At 53.1% G+C, this 16,614-nt stretch overlaps 6 protein-coding genes across 6 annotated transcripts; 2 read left to right on the plus strand and 4 right to left on the minus strand.

Moving 5' to 3' along the window:
• Positions 1-861: 861 nt before the first annotated feature.
• Positions 862-3,177, minus strand: POX_f08261 (putative transporter; the record flags this gene model as incomplete). The annotated part of the gene is made up of 7 exons (XM_050117038.1): positions 862-913; positions 1,089-1,269; positions 1,523-1,871; positions 1,936-2,355; positions 2,476-2,681; positions 2,779-2,874; positions 2,937-3,177. 7 exons carry the CDS (start codon positions 3,175-3,177, stop codon positions 862-864), a joined length of 1,545 nt encoding a protein of 514 aa, XP_049967177.1.
• Positions 3,178-5,509: 2,332 nt separating this feature from the next.
• On the minus strand, positions 5,510-6,416 carry POX_f08262 (Orotidine 5'-phosphate decarboxylase; the record flags this gene model as incomplete). The annotated part of the gene is made up of 2 exons (XM_050117039.1): positions 5,510-6,183; positions 6,260-6,416. 2 exons carry the CDS (start codon positions 6,414-6,416, stop codon positions 5,510-5,512), a joined length of 831 nt encoding a protein of 276 aa, XP_049967178.1.
• A 424-nt stretch (positions 6,417-6,840) lies between these two features.
• Positions 6,841-10,024, minus strand: POX_f08263 (uncharacterized protein; the record flags this gene model as incomplete). Its single annotated transcript, XM_050117040.1, has 6 exons — positions 6,841-7,128; positions 7,259-7,395; positions 8,343-8,534; positions 8,596-9,592; positions 9,676-9,716; positions 9,781-10,024. The coding sequence occupies 6 exons, from the start codon at positions 10,022-10,024 to the stop codon at positions 6,841-6,843; spliced, it is 1,899 nt and encodes a 632-aa protein (XP_049967179.1).
• A 602-nt stretch (positions 10,025-10,626) lies between these two features.
• Positions 10,627-12,716, plus strand: POX_f08264 (Polyadenylation factor subunit 2; the record flags this gene model as incomplete). The annotated part of the gene is made up of 4 exons (XM_050117041.1): positions 10,627-10,711; positions 10,809-10,924; positions 11,019-11,219; positions 11,322-12,716. 4 exons carry the CDS (start codon positions 10,627-10,629, stop codon positions 12,714-12,716), a joined length of 1,797 nt encoding a protein of 598 aa, XP_049967180.1.
• Positions 12,717-13,019: 303 nt separating this feature from the next.
• On the minus strand, positions 13,020-13,825 carry POX_f08265 (uncharacterized protein; the record flags this gene model as incomplete). The annotated part of the gene is made up of 2 exons (XM_050117042.1): positions 13,020-13,140; positions 13,227-13,825. 2 exons carry the CDS (start codon positions 13,823-13,825, stop codon positions 13,020-13,022), a joined length of 720 nt encoding a protein of 239 aa, XP_049967181.1.
• A 65-nt stretch (positions 13,826-13,890) lies between these two features.
• POX_f08266 (uncharacterized protein) lies at positions 13,891-16,209 on the plus strand (the record flags this gene model as incomplete). Its single annotated transcript, XM_050117043.1, has 4 exons — positions 13,891-13,964; positions 14,054-15,057; positions 15,137-15,585; positions 15,652-16,209. 4 exons carry the CDS (start codon positions 13,891-13,893, stop codon positions 16,207-16,209), a joined length of 2,085 nt encoding a protein of 694 aa, XP_049967182.1.
• Between the last annotated feature and the right edge of the window lie 405 nt (positions 16,210-16,614).

A 16,614-nucleotide genomic window follows, 5' to 3' on the forward strand; every position in this document is an offset into this window, starting at 1 on the left:
ACGAGAACGAGGGCAGGTTTTCACTGGAGTTGTAAAGTCTGGACCCTGGACTGTTTGTTCGAGGGTCGCATCTGATTGATTATTCTTTTAGTCCATTTCGGGTGGGAGGGTGGTCCGTGACCGGGTTTGACGATTGGCGGTGGGTCTACGAACAAGATCAAGATCAAGGTCAGGACGAGGATCGGGATCAAGATTTGGATGAACCTGGTCCAAAAGACTGCCAAGTATGAGGAGGTGGGGGGGAGTCCTTGATGTTAAAACAACTGGCCAGGGACTTTCATTTCTATAGTTATGAAATCTTAGACATCGTGTGCCCTTGGAGAAAGAGGCAATGCCCAGTGGGTCGTTCCGAGTCGGTCTGTCGGCGAACATCATGAGGAATGTCGGGCGACGCAGGGTAAACAAGGGATGTTGTGACGGGTGATGTCGATGGAGATCAGGAGGTCTCTCTCAGGGCTGCCCCTCGGTGCAGATTTGCCAGATGTGGTCGACAAAACAAGTAGAATGGATCAGTAGGGGATATCACCGATCGAATGGTCGAATCCTGGACGGGTGACCGATCCCCACGTCGATTTGTTTTTGCATCTCGGGATACCTACCTGGGGAATTTGTCGCGTCACTTTTTGACTCTCGGAAGAAGAGGGGGATGGCAACTACTATATCCATGAGAATAGCGGAGACACACAAGTTACACATACACATACACATCATCGGGAATTTGCATCTGCCAGGGCACTGATTATCTGTACTCTCACTCTTGCTTTACATTTCATGACAAAGGCACAGTCCTCGGGCCAAAGTCGAGCACAGAATCGATCCAGTCTTACCAGCAAAGGACGGACCGTCACTGGGGGTCGGACTTTACAGCGCGTAGATAAAATCGGGGTTCTCCCGATCCGTCAAATCGAGCCACCTGCCATTTCCGTCCAGTTAGCGCCGGTGCTGTCTCATGTTCCGCCCTATGCACGATCGAGCAAAGAGGCCAAAAGGATCGTCCACTACTGATCGTGCACCAAACAAGCAACACACTCTCTCCACGCATAAGAGTAGATGAAAACAAACCACAAAAAGAAAGATGAATGACTGACTCTTGATTTTCCAATCGCACATAGTCCGGTCGGGCTTGGATCTCCGCCTTGCGTGCGTTCTCGCGACGATACCACCACCAGATAAAGACGGTGATGCACAAACTCAGAAAATAGCAGACGATGATGGTGATCACGGCGGGGGTGTAGTGCGGGGCATCCTTGGGCCGGAAGGTTTGGGGTCCTGCGGTCGGGGTTTTTTTTAAGTTAGCGATTGGAGTCAGTTGACAGGATCAGCAGCGGTCCAGATTTCCTCTTTGGGGGATGCATCGTGGGCCACGGGGAGGGTGCCAAGGCCCTCGTGGCTGGAATTAAGCGAGTAGGTGCACGGGACATCGTTCGACGAGCTTGTCATTGGGAGATACCTCGAAGACGACAGTCTGGGACGCACAGTGTGTTTGGAGAGGGGGATTTCTCTTTTTTTTTTTCCCACTCACCAATAATGTTGCCAACGCAATACCCAATCAGGTACATGGCGGCCACTGTCGTTTTCTTCGTGTAGCCAGCCACATTGGACGAGATCATGGCTAAGAGTGCAACGAACGAGGTCGGGCTGGCCTGAGTCATGTAATATCCGATCAAGCGCCCAACATTATACGACTCGGGAAGAGCCACAATAAGAATGACGCCGATCATGGCAGTGACCAGGCCACCCAAACTGGAGAGCAGTCGCTGGTTGGTGATGTGGCCAACGTAGCCATTCAGCAAGAGCGCGATGACTTCCACCACACCACCAGGGACCCCAAGAATCAGACTCTGCTCTGCCGTAAAGCCAAAGCCGGTGATCTTTGTGCAACTGTCAGTACGGTCCCCAGGTACACAAGATCCGAGTGAAGACAAGTGGGCTTACCAATAGGCTGAAAAAGTTGCTCAGACCCCCGTTGGGGATATCGGCGACCAGCGCGTAAAAGAAAAAGGCCCATGGGATCGGATCAAGCAGTGACTCCTTTACCTGGTACATCTTGAAGTGTTTGTTGCCAATTCCCTGCTGATTGGCCCGAACCCGAACCACAGCAAGCACTTGATCTTCCTTTTTCAGCCAGCGCGCATTCAGCTGATTGTCCGGCACCACCCACAAGAAGATGAATCCCAGGATAATCGTGAGAACACCCGTAAACAGGAAAACGATCTTCCAAGGGGCAATCGATGAACCATGGTGCTTTGTGCCAATGGCAATGCCGTACGCTACCACGCCGCCGAGGATCTGACCGAAGCCGTTGAAACTGAACCAAATGTTCACCCGCGAGCCTTGCTCTTTCTTGGTATACCACTGAGCGGGCAAATTAGCAAACCATCTTGCACAGACTTGAGCCGCGCATTCATGGTAGGAGTCATGGAGGATAGGAGAAGAAAGAAGGCGCAAAACATTCACGCGTCCTGAAACACCTACCTGAGAGGTGATCAGAGCAAATCCCGGCGTCACGGCCGATTCAAAAACGCCCAGAAAGATTCGAATGGCGATGGCGCCACTGAAATTCTGGACGGCCGCAAAGCAGGTCAAAATGAGTCCCCAGATCACAATGCACGCGGCAGAATACTTGCCCAGCGGCAGACGCTGTAGCAGACGGTTGGTGGGATATTCCCATGCCAGGTACCCTTCCTCGATCATCAGCATTGAAGAGCTTCTCTGTAGAGGGCAGAATGGGCTAAAGCCGTCGGTGTGCTAGTGCACATCACACACACACACACATACCAAAATAGAACAAGCTTCCCAACCATTGGTACTGATCACCCTGAAGGTTCAAGTCCTGCTTCAATCCCATGATACTGGCATACGATAGAGTCGTCTCTGGAGTGAAGCTCGATATTAGCTCTGACTGGAGATGAGATTCCTTGATCCCAGTTACGCACTATCCAAGTAATTCATCCCGTACACACAACACATGACGGGCATCATGTGCCAGTCAATTGTGCGGAGAAGGCGGCGGTTTGTCGACTCATCCAACTCAATAGTTTCACCATGAAGGTCCTCAAAAGCCTTCATCGCCTCGTCCGCATCGTGAGCATGCTTCTCCAGCGTAGAGTCAACATGCTTGGAAGTCACCACGTCCACGACGGGTGACACCCCAGCGACTTTCTCCGCATCCGCCATGACTGAGGTCTAGTAGGAGATTATGAGGGGGAAAGCGCATATGCAAAGGCGTGAGGTGTATGGAGAAGAGCAAGATCCAGCCCGGGGTAGAAGATCTCGAACCGACGATGACAGCTTGACGTTGTCAAGCGATCAGCGTTGGGGATGTACTGTGTAACAGCCCTGTGGACAGGGATGGACGGATGAATGCATATAAATACGAGGGAAAGACTCCTCCCTCTGCTCTCACACGCTCTGCCAGCTTGTCGAGTCCCTGTCTCTTTTCAAGGCTGCACTAGCTCGCCACATCTGCCGCGACGTTATCTCTCCAACCGTCAGACTTGTTCGGAACTTCCCCTATCAACCTTGGACCAGGCATCCGTTTATCGAATGAGGGCGCATGTCCAAGACGTCAGAAGTGACCTACCCCGTCCGGGGTTATGCACGTATGGCGTGTATCGCAGGAGCCCTTTTGCCTCGTGAGGATTCATTGGTTGGGTGGAGAGGGGAAGGGAGGGGGAGAGATCGGCGGCATGATCCACTCTGATAGTCTGTCTTATCAACTGGTCATCTTCCGTGTTTGGGAGCTCGGAGTTGGAGAAGTGCTGATTAGTCAAGCATAGTAGAAGGAAAACATTGCCTAGGTTGGTTAGTAGATTGAAGGAATCAGGCATGTTCTCTAAGGCGAGAGTTGGAGATGCCATTGAAGCGAGGAGGGCCGGAAACTCAACGTCGGTGCACTCTGAGAGTTGGAGAACTTTGAAGGGGAAGATTGCTTGGGAGTTTCTTATTTACGCCTGCCTGTCTGGGCCTAGTGCTTGGGTCTGGAATTCACGTGTGGTAGGACTAGATATGTCATGTCATGATTTACCTTTGAAGCTTATGTGTCATGCATTTGAACCGTACTTCTTGAAAAAAGTGCCAAAGTGTTGCGTGCTGAAAAAAAAACATAGAGGGAGAAAAAAGAATATGATATCTCCGGATCAGTGAATCGAACCCGTGGCTTTGCTCTCCCCATACAAAACACGCCCTCCGACATCGATGCTCGACAATGATATGACGATGCTCAGCTACATAGATCCCCATATTTCAAGCTTACCGAACCGCTGCATTGTCTTATACAAAAGAAATTCCAGGCTATCAATACCATATTTTACATGTAACCCATATGACTTTGAAAAAATATTTCCAAAAAATAATCCACGGACGGTGTGTCACCATCCGCATGCCCACCCACCCAGCTTCTCAAAGCACAGTTGATCATGTGAGCTCCACGATGATTGCTTCCTAGCTCACACTCTCGGCCATCTATTGGGGCTGTTAACCCATTAGGCTACTGGCTTTGAGGCTTGAAGGGACTCACATTCCCTCAATCATAACCCATGAAAGGACCAAGTCCCAGCCTATCTCATGGATGTGTCCTGATCTGCCCTCGCCCAATATCAGATAGACGATCACCATGGCAGCACCGCATTTCAGCATTCTGGATAGATACCTCACCATCCATAGGCATCTCTCACGTTCTTGTCTTGCTCTACTCACTCGACACTATCTTCTCGTTACACCTGCAGGGAATGTCAATCTGGCTCATTTCATTCGGGAGAAGTATTTCATTGAACTCGTCACTTCCCCGTGTGGAATCCAATCTCTCCTCTAAGCGTACCATTGCTTGAACCTCTGGCGTTCTCTGAGCTAGCTTTACACCCAAAAAGACAGGTCTATAAAAAAATTCATAGATTCTACTTAGCTATCTCTGTGGATGCAATCATTCCTTTGGCTTTTGCCTAAACAAACATGATATCATCTCCGCTAGGTTCCTTGTACTGGTATTGGATTGGCAGGGGCCAGAGGGTCGTTGAAATAGGGACAGCCTAGCATTTTCAAATCCGTTATCAAACAACGAGAATAGATTCACATCCTACTGGGGTTTGGATTTGTAGGGTTACGTAGAGTAAAGCGGTTATTGGACTTGGTGGTCGCCAGATGAGTACAGTAGGTCTTGGCGAAATTCTTGGCAGAGAATGCGACGTATACTACCTAGCATCAGGATCAGTGTATATTTTGGGGGGGGTCTGGTTTTTCCATGTTGTACTCGCGATATCGGCAGCGCATCTGCAACAAAATGGGACCAGGCTGGACGTTACTGGAGAAATAGAAATGCCGGGTTCACTTGGCCCCGAGAAGCCCACGAGCCAGTTCAACCTACATTGGTCTATATAGGATGTGCTTGTGGGTACTATCTTTTTTTTTCTTCCAGTCTCACATTCGGAAAGGTATGAGAAAGCCGCGTGTGTCTACCGACAGGTCTCCCTCTCCACGAACCTTTGAATTCAGGCTCCTTTCAACATTTTATTTACTGGCCTCCGACACGAGCAAGATAGGCCTCCCAGCCCTGCTGCTGGTACTGCTTAGCAGCCTCGACAGGGTCAGGCGCAGCGTAGATACCTCGTCCGGCAATAATAAAATCAGCACCGCGGCCAATGGCTGACTGCGGCGTCTGGTACTGCTGGCCTAGCTTGTCACCCTTGGAAGACAGGTTCACTCCGGTCGTGAAGACAACAAAATCTTCCCCATCCGCCGGGGCCACACTGCTCTCAACTTCGCTCAGCGCGCGCGTCGACACAAAGCCCAGCACAAAGCTGTGGTACTTGCGCGCATAGTCCACCGAGGCAGAGGTGTATGCGCCTGTGGCCAGAGAACCCTTGGAGGTCATCTCCGCGAGAATGAGCAGACCGCGGTCGGACCCGTAGGGGAAATCGGGCGCCTGGGCGGTTTGCGCCAGAGCTTCCACGATACCCTCACCGGGAAGCACAGAGCAGTTAATGATGTGAGACCACTCAGAAATGCGGAGGGTTCCTTGGTGGTACTGCTTCTGGACGGTGTTGCCAATGTCGATGAACTTGCGGTCTTCGAAGATGAGGAAATTGTGCTTGGCGGCGAGGGCCTTGAGACCGGTGATGGTCTCTTCGCTAAAGTCGGAGAGAATATCGATGTGGGTCTTGATGACGGCGATATAGGGACCCAAGCCTGTCGCATTGAAACTGATGTTAATTTCACATGGTCGCGACGGGCAAGGACAAGATCAAGCGGGAGAAGCACGAACGGTCCGCCAGATCCAGAAGCTCCTTGGTCGTGGTCACGTCGGCCGAGACGGTCACATTGCTCTTCTTGGCTTCGGCCACCTCGAACAATCGGCGAGCCAGAGGGTTGGGGTGGCTGGTTGCGCGAGCGCTGTATGTCGATTGGGATTTGGAAGACATGATGGCGGGGTTGGCGGGGGGGGGGGGACAGCAGATGTGATCGGAGACAAGAAATTGAATCCGGGAGAAAACTCGGGTTAGTCAAGGTGGAGATCACGTTCAACTCGGGACTGGAGCAATGCTCGTCGCCAATTGTTTTCTCAGCCACGCGCCAAAATCAGATGTTCACTTCAAATCCAAAAAATCAATCGTTATCGTGTCGGTCGCCAAACCGAAACTTTTTATTTGGTCGCGCCACAGCGGACGGGAGTCTCCGCCACACATGACGAGTGTCTGCGAATTCGAGGCGTGATACGACCTCGTTTGGCAGTGAAGTTGGTAGAAGAACTCGAACATTTGATTAGAGATATTTGTAGCCTACACCATGCCTCATTCCACTTGGTATACACATTAATGATATCATGCCCCCCTGCCGGTCATTGATCTACCATGAGAGCAGCTCCTTGCCGACGCCAAACACGCTCAATCCCCAGAGCGCACCCTGGGCGAGCCAGAAGGTCGCACCGATCAATCGACCCTGACCCTGAGGCTTGCCCGAGTAGACATAGCCATACAGGAACAGACAGCGCGAAACGACCCAAGCAGCACTGAGAGCTGTCGCCAATTGGGGATACTTCACACCCGCCACAAGGGTGAAGAGCATCGTCTGCGACGCATTCTCCAAGAAGTTGGCGTGAGCGCGCTGGGCGCAGTTGAATTGCTCAGCCTTGGGCTATGTGGCCAGACACAGTGATCAAAGTTAGCCAAAAAAAAAAAAAAGAAAAAAAAGGAAACAAATGTCATCCAATACCAGCCGACCGAACTTGTACTGGCAGATTGAGACCATTGTCGAGGTTGCTTACGTTTTCTTTGCACTGCTCGAGGCTGGCGTAGGAGTGGGGGTAGGGGACCTTGGCCTGCTTGCGAAAGCTACCGGTGATGGTTCCGTGGATGAAGCCCAGAACGGGAATGACACCCAAGGCGACACCAAATGACGGCACTAGATGGAGTTGTCAGTCAGCTATACTCGAGGGGCGCCAAGATGCGGGTGAGCTTGTGGGGGGATGGAAAGGGACGACGGTGTCTGTCAGACTCGTCATGCAGACGGCCGGAGAAGATCCGGTGGAGATACGGGCGTTGAGGGCAGGGGGCAAAGCCCGTCTTCCAAGGGAGAACTGACCCGTAGTTTTCGGGGATCGTAATCTGAACCATGTTGTTTGTTGGGTGGTGGGTGGTGGAGAGACTCGAGGTGAGAGCTATAGAAGGACAAGTGCTGGTGTGATGGACAAGACGGAAGGTGAGCCAACGAGCGCGTTCTTCCTTTATAGGAGCGCAATAGGCTTTCGTGGTCCGTCAAGCTGCGGAGTCCGAACTCGAAACTTCCGACGCGGGCCAACGTCAGACCGGGACGATCAATCTATCCGTGCCGGATACATACCAGGGCGACGCGGGACAAGATCCATCCTTGGAGGCTACAATGGAGGCTGAAAGCCCCCTCTGGCAGTTGGGCACAGGAGTAACCCTGGCCCATTAAACAGGCTGCGAATCTCTCAAAGGGATAGTGCAGCCGCAGTTTCAAATTCCTCCAATCCAGTGACAGGTCGGCGGTTTGGGTCTTTCCGAGCTACATCGGCGTCAAGGGCAAGAGACTGGATCAGATAAATCCTGAGCCTTCCAAGATCAAAAGTCTTAGTACAAGAGGGACACCGGGAATAGAAAGAAAGGCTCGGTTTTCTAGCACTCAAATAACATAAACACGGGGTAAAATAACGACCGATACCATCACATGATGCGGAGCAAAGCACAGTAAATATCTTCCAGAGCGCGGCACCGCCGATTCGCATAGTCGATGAGAGTCACCAATCCACCAGGAGACTTGTTCTGTACCGACCTTTGATCGCCCGGCAGTGCAACGCGCGATGATCGTCCGACTGAACACTCACATACGGCTGACGCTTCCGTACTTGGCCTGCCAGGCAAAGAAGTACAGCAGAGCTCCCAGAGGTTGTCCAACCAGACAGAAACTCACCCAGAAGATGCAGTTGCCAATCGTCTTCCCGTGCGGACCACGCATCTTCTCCAGGGGCGTGGTCAAAGTAATCAGCGGCAATTGGAACATCATTCCAAAAAAGGCAACACCTGATGGTCGGTGAGTACAAAACTCGCGCATAGCTGATTACTCACGAGCGGAAAGACTTACCGATAAAGTTGTGGGTGGGGATGCCTACCAGCATTTCATGGAGAATGGCAGAGAGGGTGAACACCATCGTACTGGCGGCAAATGGGCTCCAGCCCCGTCCGACGAGTGGCGAGTACACATGTCGCTTCATGAACAGATAGACAGGTCGGTTCCACGATCGCCAGTATGCTCCAAGACTAGAGCTGTTCCACCAATCGGTATAGAACTCACGGTCCCCGAATCGCATGACCTCGGCCAACGCGTTCAACAGCGCCTGGAAGAGGGCGAAGAATCCAGCGAGCCAGATGATCAACGAGATCGTCGACAGCTTCATGACGCGCTCCAGAATGGAAGTAATGTCCATAACCGCAATCTTGTCGATGGAGTTGCGCAAGACGGGGGTCGCATATTGCGCCGAGAGGAGCCAAATCACCATGGAAAGGCCTACAAACTCGGCCAGCCGTTTGGCAACAAAGGACCATCGAATGGCGGCAGTGCGTGGGTAAACAGGTTGATAGACCAGAGTCGGTGCCATCCAGAAATACGCAAGGTTTTCCAGTGTCACATTGCGCGGGTATGGACAGGCTGCGTAGATTTCCGGGAGATCTGGGTCGGCGGAGGGGTTCAGGAAGGCCAGCCGAAGGTCACGGTTGGTGAAGGCATATGAGCAATTCTTGAGCCATACGATGATCGCATGAAGCTCACAGAGGGTTCCGATGCCCGGGTGGTGGATGTAAAAGTAGACAACAAAGCTGGTGAGGGCAAGGCAGATTGTCGCATTCAGGGTGTGCAGCAGGGCCGTGTAACGCCAGGTGGATCGGAAGGCCTGCTGATCGCGTTCTTTTTCCTCCGCAGTCCGCTTCTGCTGGCCAACTGTCTGCTTTGCAGCGCTGGCAGCGGAGAGCTCAATGGCATACGCCAGGAAGAGGTGGCACGGTACGAGGGCGAACAGGATCGATCCAAGGATGACATCTTGTTGTCGGTAGTCGTGACACTTGATGCAGATAAGGACCCCGTACTGTAGTCGACCATCAGGTTAGAGGTCCATTGGACACGCTCAGCTCGTCATGCGAGACAGGGGGCGCGGAAGCGAGAACGCACTTTCATAAAATTTTCAATGATCAATCGAAGATTCATAGCCACTGCCCCGCCGGATCAGTTATCACATGCCAAATCAATTCCGACGGGAACCGTCAAATGCCATACCAAGTACGAGAACCATCAGATTTCGAAACCCGAGAAAGCTGGGGGATGCTTCTGCATCACGGCTGAGACTCGAATGTCGCAGGTGAGCGTGGTAAGCTGCAACATGGCGATACTTGCTGTGACGCCTCCTGCCAGCGGATGGCGGTGCTGGCACCGAGGCATCAGCTGTGGACCCGGGATTGCCATTGCTCAGAGAACCGGCATGTTCATGAGCCGTGGTCACAGCCTGTGCTGTGGACGGCATGGTGAAAGCTTCCGACGATATCTCGTCAACAAATCAACGGTGTGGCGAAGAAGGAAAGCTGGGTGAGAAGGGCAGAGATCTAGCAAAACGGAAGGGAAGCTAGTTCGAGGCTCTAGCGGGGACCGGGAGCAATGCGCCAAGCAGCAAAGGTACCGGGGCGGGACAAGAGAGCCTCAGATGTGGTTGTACATTTTATTGATGAGCGATCCAAAACGTCTCCAGTTTCTTTAGCGATCAACAAGGGGCTGGTTGTCAATCCGGCTGTGCTTGAAAGGAGTCCTTCATCATTGCGGTAATGGGCAAGAACAGAAAATCGGACTGCGTCCACGTCCGCGGGCCGTTGAAGGGTGCAGCTCCAATCACCGCCCTGCAAGAGCTGCCGCCCAGGAGGAGGAGCCGGGCGGAGCTGCGGCTTTCTGCTTGTCTTGAACGCCCTGTCGTCTTCTCCGCCTCGAACGCGACCTTGATCCATCTCGGCCGCCTCTGGAAACTGTCACTGGCCACTCTCACTGATTTCTTCCCAGCAAATCTCCTGATGCATTGATCACGCACCATCTAAATACCGATCAGGCACTTGACGTGTGAACTCGGCCGAGGAAAGAATGGCCTACTACGACGAGCACGGAGGTGTTGGCGCGGGCAGATTCACAAAGAATTTCGACGGGCCAGTTGGACCTCGTCGGCCAAGTATGTACATCATGATGCTTCTGAGAGTTTTGTTTCGCTGTGTGTGCGACACGGCTCTCTTGTCGTTCGGCGTGTACTGATCAGGATGCGTGCGCAGGGTTGGTGACCGACTATGGCTCATCAATGGTACAATGGATGCGCACACGGCGCCCTCGCTTTCGCGGCGAGCACCGCATGGAGGCGGAACGTCCAAGCGCGAGCTTTGCAGTCGACGTGAGTGATCAGCAAGGGCCCGATGGCTTCGCTCTGAATTCCCTGGGGTCAAAATGGACACGGACTAATCTTTGCTCGCCGGGTGATGATGTAGATGCTCCCTCCCATGGCGCGAACATATTCCCCTGCCGATACAATTCCCGTTCGACACCTCCATCAGTCAATTGGAAAATCGAAAAAGCCCATTGTGGTCGTGCGCTGGACGCCGGAGGGAAGACGCTTACTGACTGGTGGACATACGGGTGAATTTATGCTCTGGAATGGAACAGCCTTTAATTTCGAGACGGTCATGGATGTACGTGGGGAAATCTACTCTCGAAGCTCTCGTTTTCCACAAATCATGCCCATTCTCATATCACTGCGATATTGAAATGACTGACCCTCTTCCATTGCACAGGCGCATTACGATCAGGTACAAGCTGGAGTTACTTCCCTAGGCTGGTCGCATAGCCACGAATGGTTGATTTCGGGTGGACAACGAGGTGACATCAAGTACTGGCGACCGAACTTCAACAACGTCGAAACGATTGACGACGCACATCATGACGCGGTTCGCGATCTGGCCTGGGCACCCAGTGACACGAAATTCCTCTCCGCCTCTGATGACACCACCCTCAAAATCTTTGATTTTACCTCTCGTACTTGCGACACCGTCCTCTCCGGTCATAACTGGGATGTCAAGTCGTGTGATTGGCATCCCACCAAAGGCCTGCTGGTTTCGGGCTCGAAAGACCACCAAGTGAAATTTTGGGATCCACGCACGGCCAGATGTTTGACCACCCTCCACAGCCACAAGAACACCGTCACTACGACACGCTTCTCCCGAGTGAACAGCAACTTGCTTGCGACCTCGTCACGGGACCAGACCGCGCGAGTGTTCGACCTACGGATGATGCGAGACATCTGCATTCTTCGTGGACACGAGAAGCCTGTCTCGTCGTTGACGTGGCACCCTGTTCACAGCAACCTGATTTCCACCGGCGCCGAAGATGGCTCGCTCTACCACTATCTACTTGACGAGCCGAATCTACCCGCCGGTCATGTTCCTACTGTGGCACCATATGACAGTCCTGACCCGGCCAACACCCCCCCACAAGTCATCTTCCCTGCGCATCGCGTGCAATATGCTCATGGTGCCACAATTTGGTCATTGGACTGGCATCCACTCGGTCATATTCTCGCTTCTGGTTCCAAAGACAACTTCACTCGATTCTGGTCACGGGCTAGGCCCGGTGAGACTGGTTACATGAAAGACCGATTCCACATTGGCGAGGAGGCTGCCGAGGCACAGGGTACTTGGAATCGTGGATTTGGTCGGAGACAAATGCGCGAAGAAGAGGAACAAGAAATGCAAGACGAGGCTGAAGGGCTGGTCGACCAACGCCGACCCGGAGCGGCGCCCACTCTGCCTGGCATCCAAGCCGGCGGCAACGGCCAGCCGGACGGGCCCGGCTTTCTGCCTGGCATCGGAAGTGCTCAACCGCCTGCTCCACCACCCGGTCTCCCAGGCATGGGTGGGATGGACCCCGGCCGACTGGCGGCAATCATGTCTTCTCAGCCTGGTCAGCAGCAGGCCGGGCCTCCACAGAACCAGGCCATGCCAGGATTTCCCATGATTCCTGGCATGGGTGCTGCTCCGCCCATGAACATGGATTTGGCGCAATTGCAAAAACAGTTTGCATCTCAGGGGTTCCCGATGCCGCCGATGCCTCCCAACATGAATATGCCACCAGGCTTCCCTGGACTTCCCGGGTTGCAGGGGGGTGGTATGCCTGATTCTGGTCGACGTTAGGAAGGCTTGAATTGAGACTGATGATGGTTGCATTTGGTGTGCAGAGTGAATTTGGGGCAACTGGACCCGGCGTCAAGGACATATAGCATAAGACAACCATTGCGATTCGGCTGACGGCGTAATTCTCCGGATTTGGGACTTCTTGTGTGCAATATGTCTAAGGAGCATGACGTGTCTTCTCATGTAGCTTTTAAACGGCCGGCTAGGATCGATGCCACGATAATCTGTCATGCCGACGCCAAGAGACATCTAGGCTTGGGGGGGGGGACCACTCAGGAGTCTTTGCCCCGTGTGATGGCTCCCTCAGAGACCACCTTGCATCGGAAAGCTCGTCACAATGAGAACCATCACATTGACGCCGCCCCAGATCATGGGGAGAAAAGTCGACATTCGGAAATTGCCCGCTTCATACACAGCACCGAGACTAGCACGGCCAACGTCAGCGATGAACGAGCATTCCACAAACGCGCTCCCATATTTTAGTCCAAGGGCAGAGCTTGGCCAACTTACACTAGTCCAACGATACTTCCCGCCAATAATGCTTCTAGCGCTGCTATAATCGCGTAGATAATCGGGACCAGCCAGATGATGCTCCAATGCCGGAAATGGGTCAGCACCGCATAGCCTGCAACCAGCAAATGCGTTGATCCGTAGAAAATAAAGGTCCAGTAGAGCGTGAAGCGCCAGATATCGTTGGTGTGATAGAGATAGTACGCGGTATTATGTCGACCTGCCAGTGGATCGTAGAGAGACGGGAAGGAGGGTGTTTGGTAATTGATAGGGACACGGTCATTGGCCATGACGGGCAATTTCTCTTTGCCTCGCTGGTAACGGCCGCGGCTCAGAATTGTGCTTTTGTGTAATGGAGCATTATCGGGTATATGACCATGTGACGCTCCTCTAACTCTGGGGTAAAAGCTGGACGGGAAAAATTGCAAACCGTACGCGATATGACATCTCTCTTCCCAGGACTCGAAATGGAACTGGGACGGTTGCTGGGCGTCACCGTGCTTGTTTGCACTGTTTGTTGGCCAACTCCGGACCTCGGCTCGCGGGCGATGGGTCTCGTCCTCGTCGGTCTGGGGTCGGTCTCCGCGATCATCTCCCATCCTCGAATTGCAGGAAGCTCCATGTAGAGCCTGATCGACCAGGGTGTGCTCTGGATTGATTCAACATGGCAACAGAACGTTCTTTGGCTGCCCTTCTGCGCTCTTTGCAGTCAACCTCGAATTTTGAAGACGCCTCTGGGTCAGTCATACCTGTATCGCATTCATGTGCATGCCCGTGATGCCCGATTGCGGACACGCAAACTAATCCTCGCAATGTCTCTCCTCCAGGCTTCTTCCCACCGCCACCAGCTTCCTATCTATCCTCGGCAACCCGTTGAACTTAAGCCTTCTGGCTTCACAATTACTGTCTGCACCTGCGCTATGGAACCACCCGGTCGACCTGCTTGCGTGTCGCAAGATCCTGAGTGTGTTCAACACCGCCGCGATCGCGGTCCTTCAACATGATACCACAGAGGAAGCCCAAATTCCTCACGGTGTGGGACGTAATCGCCGAATTGAGCGAGAGGCATGGGTGAAAGCGATCGCAGAAGGCGCTGATGCCAAGTCACCGCGCTGGAGACATATGCTATTACTTGGGGGCATCTTGCTCGGGTTTGAGGGACAGAATCGACAAGGCCTACCATGGCACATCCGAACGAAACTCGAGACTGGGTTGACAACTGCCGCCCAACTAGCTTTGCAGGAATTGGATCCTGAGAGTGGGATTGATGGCCACTGCATCACGATGGTCTTGAATTATACTTTTGAGCTTCTGTCCGACACGCACAGAAGTCAATTGGACTACGAACGATTGCTGCCTATCATGGTCCCGTCGATATATCATTCTTCTGAAGGCCTGGAGAGTGGCTATTTCTTGGGTGCCATCGACAAAGATGTCGTGGAGGTGGCGGGAAAGCAGTTCCGTTGGGCCCAGAACTCGTCCACCTTCGCATACGTGACAACCGTGACCGGACGCCCTTTGGTGAGTTCACTAGGGCCGCTGTCCAGATTGATTTCACATGCCGTGGAGAATGTGCGCGATCCCAAGCTAGTTGCCCAGTCTGTGGATCACTTGGCCGACTTTGTGCGGACGCTCATGGTACAATGGCGTCAGAACAAACTGTCCGAGGTAGATGTTGCCGAAGAAACGGAGTTCTTGGAAGCAGAATCGCTGCAAACTACGATCCCGGCACTGTGGGGTCTCCTCCGGAATTGCATGTATTCAGTGGTCATTGTCCTCCGAGCTGTTCTCGGTCGAACGATCAATGATCCAGCTCTTGCTGCTGGCAGCAGTAAGTCTTGAACCGCTCGAACGCTTACGGACCGTGACTCCATGCTGACTACTTGTTTCTCTCCTCCTCTTCGTCTCAGGTGCACCCTATCTTTGCATGCAGGCTCTTCATATTCTGCGCAACCTCTACTTCATCTCTTCCCGAACTGGCCAAACCGGGTCCTCTCAACAAAACTTTGTCTTTCTTGGCGCCATCGACATTCTCTCGCAATACCCTGACTTGGCAGAGAATTTCCTGCGCAGCATCAAGCCCAGTGAAATCGGGCAAATTCCCAATCATCCAGTGGAACGATGTCTGGATTTATTCTTCTTGAACGTGGCGGAACACTTCCCCTTGATTCTCACCCCGGATATCTGCGAAGAGCTCCTTTTATCAGCCGCCTTTCCCTACCTTGCCGCGGGAGCAAACAGCCTCTTACTCGAAATCTTTGAAGCCGCGCATAGTCTGGTTCTGGTCGTCTTTGCCGTTCCTCAGAATGCCGATCTGGCTGCCAAGCATCTTCCCTTCTACATCGAGAACCTCTTCGCAGTAAGTCAACGCCAATATTTGCAACGGCGGAATTTGAATCCCACCCCAACTCTAACCACCATGCAGGTCTTCCCCGACAATCTATCTGCGCGACAGTTCCGTCTCGCATTCAAGACTGTCATTCAAGTCACTACTCCTCCGTCCCCGCTAGCCAACAGCCAGCCACTTCTCCCCTCCATCCTACTGGAGGTGGTTCGGGATCGCGCCCTGACTGCTTCCACCACCCCCATCCCACCCAATACCCAAAATGGCTCCGCGCCCGATCAACCGCCTCTCTCCGCACAAGCCGTCCTCACGCTCGCCCTGATCGACTCGCTGTGTTTTCTCCGTGTGGACGATCTCAAGGAGTGGCTGCCCCTCACGGCAGAACTGATCAATGCGATCGCCGACCGGGGCATGCGTCGTGCTTGTGTGGACCGCTTCTGGACGGCAATCAGTGGCGGAGAGATGGACGTGGATCGGGCCCATTGCTGTGTTACTTGGTGGAGTACACACGGAGGCCGGGAGCTTGTGCTCTTTGGAGCAGAGCCGGCCTCTGACGATGGGCAGGATGGGGCAGAGGGGGGACCCTTTATGAGTGGTGCGTTGGGGGCTGTCGCGCCGGAGAGAGAAAGTAAGTTGTAATGCGGAGGAGTTGAGGGAAGTTGACGGGGGTCAATGGTGCATCCAATGGATGGACTGGATGGACTGAATGAGGTAGATGAACGTGCTCGATCTCTACATCTTGCGTCCGACGGGTCGTGCATGCGAGATGGCTCCAGCGGGGTGGCTGGGATGGATGGTCGATCAGAAGTATCCCTCTCAATCTAATGCTACGATGTGTTACGAGATACAAAGGGTCGAATTTTGTTTGGTTGACGCTGTCGGGTAGTGATGTTCTTGTTGTGAGGACGCCGCGTAGATGGAATAGTCAGCTGCTGCTGTTTGAACTCTCCTCCGTGATTACATGGACATTATGAGACTATCAGATCCTCCTCGGAGGTAGTTTTGCCGGCCAAAGTCTACATCTTGCCGTTGTTTCTTTTTTTT

The sequence above is a fragment of the Penicillium oxalicum genome, chromosome VI, assembly GCF_001723175.1.
Source record: "Penicillium oxalicum strain HP7-1 chromosome VI, whole genome shotgun sequence".
NCBI lineage: Eukaryota > Fungi > Ascomycota > Eurotiomycetes > Eurotiales > Aspergillaceae > Penicillium > Penicillium oxalicum.